This window comes from Caretta caretta, chromosome 13 (genome assembly GCF_965140235.1).
Source record: "Caretta caretta isolate rCarCar2 chromosome 13, rCarCar1.hap1, whole genome shotgun sequence".
Classification (NCBI taxonomy): domain Eukaryota; kingdom Metazoa; phylum Chordata; order Testudines; family Cheloniidae; genus Caretta; species Caretta caretta.
Window position 1 is genome coordinate 36,883,058 of NC_134218.1, and position 6,109 is coordinate 36,889,166.

Consider the following 6,109-nt stretch of genomic DNA (forward strand, 5'->3'; position numbering starts at 1 on the left):
GGGAGGAGCAATAGATATGATATATTTTGATTTTAGTAAGCCGTTTGATGCAGTCCTCCATGACTTTTTCATAAGCAAACCAGGGAAATGTGATCTACATTAAATTACTATAATATGAGTAAAAAACTGATTGAAAGGCTGTACTGAAAGGTACGTCCACACAGCAAAAAAACTAACCCTGTGTCTGCAAGTCTCAGAGCCCGTATCTATAGATTTGGGCTTGCGGGGATTATGCTATGGCATTAAAAATAGCCATGTAGACTACCAGTTTGAAGCTCAGGGAGAGGAATGGGTTTCAGAGCCTGACCTCCAGCCCAAGCCAGAATGTCTACATGGCTATTTTTATTGTTGCAGAATGAACCCTACAAGACCAAGTCTGCAGACCCAGGTTCTGAGACTCACTGCTGCTGGGTAGTTTTTGGTGTGTTTTTGTTTTGTTTTGTTTTTGCCATTTAGATGTATCCAAAGAGTAGTTATCAATGGTTCTCTGTTTAACTGGGAGAATGTATCTAGTGGGGTCCCAAAGGGATCTGTCCTGGGTCTGGTACTATCCAATATTTTCATTAATGATTTGGATAATGGAGTGGAGTGTATGCTTATAAGATCTGCAGATGACACCAAGCTGGAAGTCTTTGCAAGCACTTTGGAGGACAGGATAAGCATTCAAAATGACCTTGACAAACTGGAGATTTCATCTGAAATCAACAAGATGAAATTCAATAAAGGCAAATGCAAAGTTAGGAAGAAAAAATCAAATGCACAATTATGGCTAAAAAGGATCTGGGGGTTAGAGTGGATCACAAATTGAATTTGCGGAAAAAACAGCTAATATTCTGGGGTGTATTAACAGGAGTGTCATATGTAAGATACAAGAAGTAATTATATCAGCACTAGTGAGGCCTCAGCTGGAGTACTGTGTGTAGGGCTTAAGAAAGATGTGCACAAAGTGGAGAGAGTCCAATGGAGAGCAATGAAAATGATCAAAGGGTTTAGCAACCCTGAGCTGTGAGGAAAGGTTAAAAAAACTGGGCGTGTTCACGCTTGAGAAAAGACGACCGAGGGGGGGACCTGAGAACAGTCTTCTGATATGTGACGGGCTGTTTCAAAGAGGATGGAAATCAAAAGATATGCTCCAGAAATATGCATTGAAGCCAGTTACCTTTATAATACATTTTGACAAGTTACAAAACGCTATACATCATGAAAATCCAACCCACTAGTTTGTAACAGCTCCATAACTTGTTGCTTTGTTCTATACTTTTCTCATCTCTGTTTTGGATACTACATTCCAAACCAGTTGCTCAAAGAATGGCCACCTGAAAGGCGATTGCCCATCAACTTTGATAACACATGGCTAGAGGCATCAGCTTGTCCTTTGTCTTTGAGAAACCAGTCTACCCCCTCTTGCTGTCCAGAGGACCCTGTTTACTATTTATATGTAAACTGAGGTAAACATGCATTTCTTTGTTTTGGGCCATGTGCTTTTGAACATGGGCTTATAACATCATAGAGGGGGATTTCATAATTTGACATATCATGTTGCTACATACATTTCACCAGAATAGTATTGACCAGCAAGTTATTAGTTTTCAAATGATACCTCACAAGGCATAAGTTGTACCAAGATTACTGCAATAGAGGGGTGCATTCGGTCACACAACCCTTTTGCATTTGCGTTCCATGAACATATGAGCACACAAGGCCAGACCCACACCTCATATAAACTGATGTAGCTGCATTAATGCCGGTGGAGCTATTGTGATTTATATCAGCTGAGGACATGACCCTTAAGATTAACAAGCTGAAATACAGCCCAGGAGACAAAGTTAAATAATACCTTTAAGCCTCAACTTATAGTACATGCCAGGCTAGGCAGTCATCCAATGAAGGGTGGAGGAAACACCGCCAGAGAAATGTAACAGAACAGCACTGTGTAAATTTTGAGTAACACACTTTCTGAGAATGATCTGGAGACAAAATATTCTTTACTGATGAACTCTATGAGCACTTTTATATCATGAATATATTGGAGAATTTTTGTTTCTGTTCTCAGACAATTCAAAAAAGAAAGTAATAGAAATGATGAAAAGCTGCAATTCATGAAATAACTTCTTTGTTCTGTGTTATTCAATCCTCTCGAGAAATGCCAGTGGTGGAGAATTGGCCAACAGACCATACAAGTGGGCGTTGATTTAAAAAAATGGAAGTTAGAGGGCCAGTGTTACCTCACATTTCATTTAACATCTGCGTTAATTATCTGAAAGGGGCATGTTAATGAAATAGCCAAAGTATTTTCAAATACATCTCTGAATGACATACACGACAGAAGGAAACAGACAGAGCTAGAGGTTAGCAACACGGACAGAAAAATCTATCTATCTATCTATCTATCTATCTATCTATCTATCTATCTATCTATCTATCTATCTATCATAGAATCATAGAATCATAGAATCATAGAATATCAGGGTTGGAAGGGACCCCTGAAGGTCATCTAGTCCAACCCCCTGCTCAAAGCAGTACCTATTCCCAGTTAAATCATCCCAGCCAGGGCTTTGTCAAGCCTGACTTAAAAAACCTCTAAGGAAGGAGATTCTACCACCTCCCTAGGTAACGCATTCCAGTGTTTCACCACCCTCCTAGTGAAAAAGTTTTTCCTAATATCCAATCTAAACCTCCCCCACTGCAACTTGAGACCATTACTCCTCGTTCTGTCATCTGCTACCATTCATCCACAGAACCAGTAATCTCATCATAGAAGGCGATTAGATTCGTCAGGCATGACCTTCCCTTGGTGAATCCATGCTGGCTGTTCCTGATCACTTTCCTCTCATGCAAGTGCTTCAGGATTGATTCTTTGAGGACCTGCTCCATGATTTTTCCAGGGACTGAGGTGAGGCTGACTGGCCTGTAGTTCCCAGGATCCTATCTATCTATCTACATCACTATGGTATCACAACTAAGGCCCTGATCTTACAGAGATTGCCCACATACTTAATTTTGCACACTATAATCAGTCCAATTGACTTCCATTCATTGAACTATTGGGCTCCAAGGGTGACATGGGGAAAAACTAAAAATAAAATGAGTGGTTGTAAAGTGATGTGGTTGCCAAAATGTCCAGTGTAGAGAAATCAATGCATCCTTCCATCTGTCCTCCATTAAGAATGATCAGAGTGAAATAGCTATAAAAAAATCTACACTGATGGGCATAAATATAAACAGCAGACATGATGGCAAGAGGAAGTTGTTTCTATATTTCTGAATGCAGAACATTGTGCATGGTCTCTCAGCTGAGAGGTGAAATGACTGACCAAAGGTTGGAAACAAAACCCAGGTCTTCTGAGTTCCATGCTACAATGCAGCCCACCCACAGTGCATTGGAGAGGTGTCACTCCAGCAACGGATCATGTGGCAAGAGAAATATACAAGCAATATTGCTGAGGAAAATGTTTAGATTTCTCCAGCAGCAGTGATAGCTGGTGGTAAACACCCCAGTCCAGTTTCTTCAAGTAAGACTAGGGATGGTAATCATCAGAGGGTCCTTTTTTGCAATAATTGAATTGTAAATGTTGGCACTGTACTACAAAAGCAAATGTCTCTTTATTATCATTGCAGCATTCTCTTCCCCCCTCCCATGGATACTCCCCCTGGCACACATGAAAGCAGAAATCAAACGTTCATCATGGAATTTATCCTCCTGGGATTTGGGAATGTCCCAGAACTGCAGGTTCTTCTCTTCCTGTTGTTTCTAGTGATCTACATCATGACCATGGCCGGGAACATCCTTACTGTTGTGCTAGTTGTGGCTGATCCGCACCTTCAGACCCCCATGTACTTCTTCTTGGGGAACCTGTCCTGCTTGGAGACTTGCTACACCTCCAACATCCTGCCCAGGATGCTGGCCAGTCTCCGGACTGGGGACAGAACCATTTCTGTGAGTGGCTGCTTCATGCAGCTTTATTGTTTTGGAGTCTTGGCATGTTCAGAATGCTATCTCCTGGCAGCAATGTCTTATGATAGGTATTTAGCGATATGTAAACCACTGCACTATGTATCCCTTATGAATGATAGGTTCTGCTTCCAGCTAGTGGTAGGGTCTTGGATTAGTGGATTTGTGGCTGCTTCCATAATAGTATCTGGGATATCGATGTTAATGTTCTGCGGTCCCAATAAAATTGACCATTTCCTGTGTGAATTCAACGTAGTGATAAAACTCTCCTGCAGTGACACCAACAGCATGGTACTTGTGGCTTTCCTGCTGTCCTTCTTATTCACACTACCACCATTTCTATTAACCCTGACTTCCTACATTTCTATCATCACCACAATCCTGAGAATCCCTTCCAGCACTGGCAGGCAAAAGGTATTTTCCACTTGCTCCTCTCACCTCATGGTGGTGACCATTTACTATGGGACCCTAATCATTGTTTACTTGCTCCCAGACATCAACACACTGCGAGGCATGACCAAAGTCTTCTCTGCCTTCTACACCATCCTCACACCACTGGTCAACCCCCTCATCTACAGCCTGAGAAACAAAGAAGTAAAGGAGGCCCTGAGGAAAGTTGTCAGGAAACTTGGGACTTTCACAGCAGTTCAGAGAATTCAAGCTAATGCCTTTAGATCAAAATGAAAATGGAGACCACGTGATGCAGCTCATGTTATCTGAACTCGGAGTCCGATCCTGCTATCTCAGGCTCAAGTCAGTCCTTCATGAACGTCATCCCATTGAAACAAACCATATGGAATGTCAGTCCCACTGAAATCAATGTGATTTACAGGTGTTCACTGAATGTGCCATGTATTGAATTGTATTGTGTATTGACAAGTGTGTTAAAATCACAAGTTATCATTCCAAGTTTGGAAGGGGTTTACTGGTCCTGCATGCAGGCAAAGGGCTCTGTAGAGAAGCCTGCAATCTAGGAGTAGGAGTCAGTCTGCACAGAGCCAACCTAGAGCAAGGTGCAGTGAATTATGCCTGAGGGAGAAGCCTGCTTTGTCTCCCACTGGTTTGGGGGTTTTGTGAACTGTCGTTCTGTATTCTAAGAAATAAAGTCATATTATGTTGCAACCTTCCAGCAAGAGTGTTTTATGTTTGCATCTAAATTTCTCTGTGTTTGTGCGGTGAGCATAAAATTCAGTGCCTATCATGCTGTGGTTTCTTCTGAGTAGAACTAATCAGGAATTCCATCCACACACACCCCATGAAAAAATTTGGAAAAAAAATCCATTTTCAGCTACATTTTTTGATGATTTTTTTGAGATTTTCAACAACAAAAATCAACCACTATTTTTTAAAATTGAAAATTGACATTTCCCCAAGGAAAAGTCCATTTTGATGAAATAGCCATTTTCTGCCCAAACTCCTCCCCTCTGCCCCCCTCCCCCATGTTTCTAATGGAAAATCTCAACCATTTCTACTACTGAGCTAGATTTCTCATTAACTTTCTGGACTGATATTTTTCATACATCACGATCATTCATGGAGGGGTGGATGAGTGGGTTGATGAAGTGCTGGTCATTTTGGTGAAACTTTCAGGTTAAATTCCCATGGCCATGGTGATGCTTCCCAGAGGAACCTGGGTTTGGGAGGCACTTTGCCAACACCTGTCCTTGGTGCAAGGGAGACTTGTTTGTGCCTGATGTGGATTAGCTCCCTGAGACCACCAGCCTCTGGTCACACAAGCTTGTCCTTCTAAGACTCTGTAGGCCTACACATGCCAATCATAACATATGGTGTAAAACTCATCCAAAGCACCAACTACCCCAACAGCAACAATATCGGTGAAATGAGACAATCAGTACGCTCATGAAAGAACTCACACAGAAAAATGATAAAAGACAAAAGCACACTATCACTGATGGGCAAACACTTTTCACAAAATGATCACTCCATATCTGACCTCTCAGTCCTCATCCTCAAAGGAAACCTTTCAAAAGATGAGCTTGGGAGCTTAAATTCATCAATACATCAAAACTCATCAATGCCTCCTGAACCAGTAGGACACAGCTGTCAAATTCAGGATTGCCCACCTCCCAAATCTCAGCCACTTACTCATTGATCCTTTGGGTAGGCTGAGCAGAAAGAAGAATTATTTTAGAAGAG

At 41.7% G+C, this 6,109-nt stretch overlaps 1 protein-coding gene across 1 annotated transcript; it reads left to right on the forward strand.

Moving 5' to 3' along the window:
* The first annotated feature begins 3,673 nt into the window (after positions 1–3,673).
* Positions 3,674–4,652, forward strand: LOC125622056 (olfactory receptor 11A1-like). Its single transcript, XM_075118585.1, has one exon. The coding sequence runs from the start codon at positions 3,686–3,688 to the stop codon at positions 4,634–4,636; it is 951 nt and encodes a 316-aa protein (XP_074974686.1). The 5' UTR covers positions 3,674–3,685; the 3' UTR covers positions 4,637–4,652.
* Positions 4,653–6,109: the final 1,457 nt, after the last annotated feature.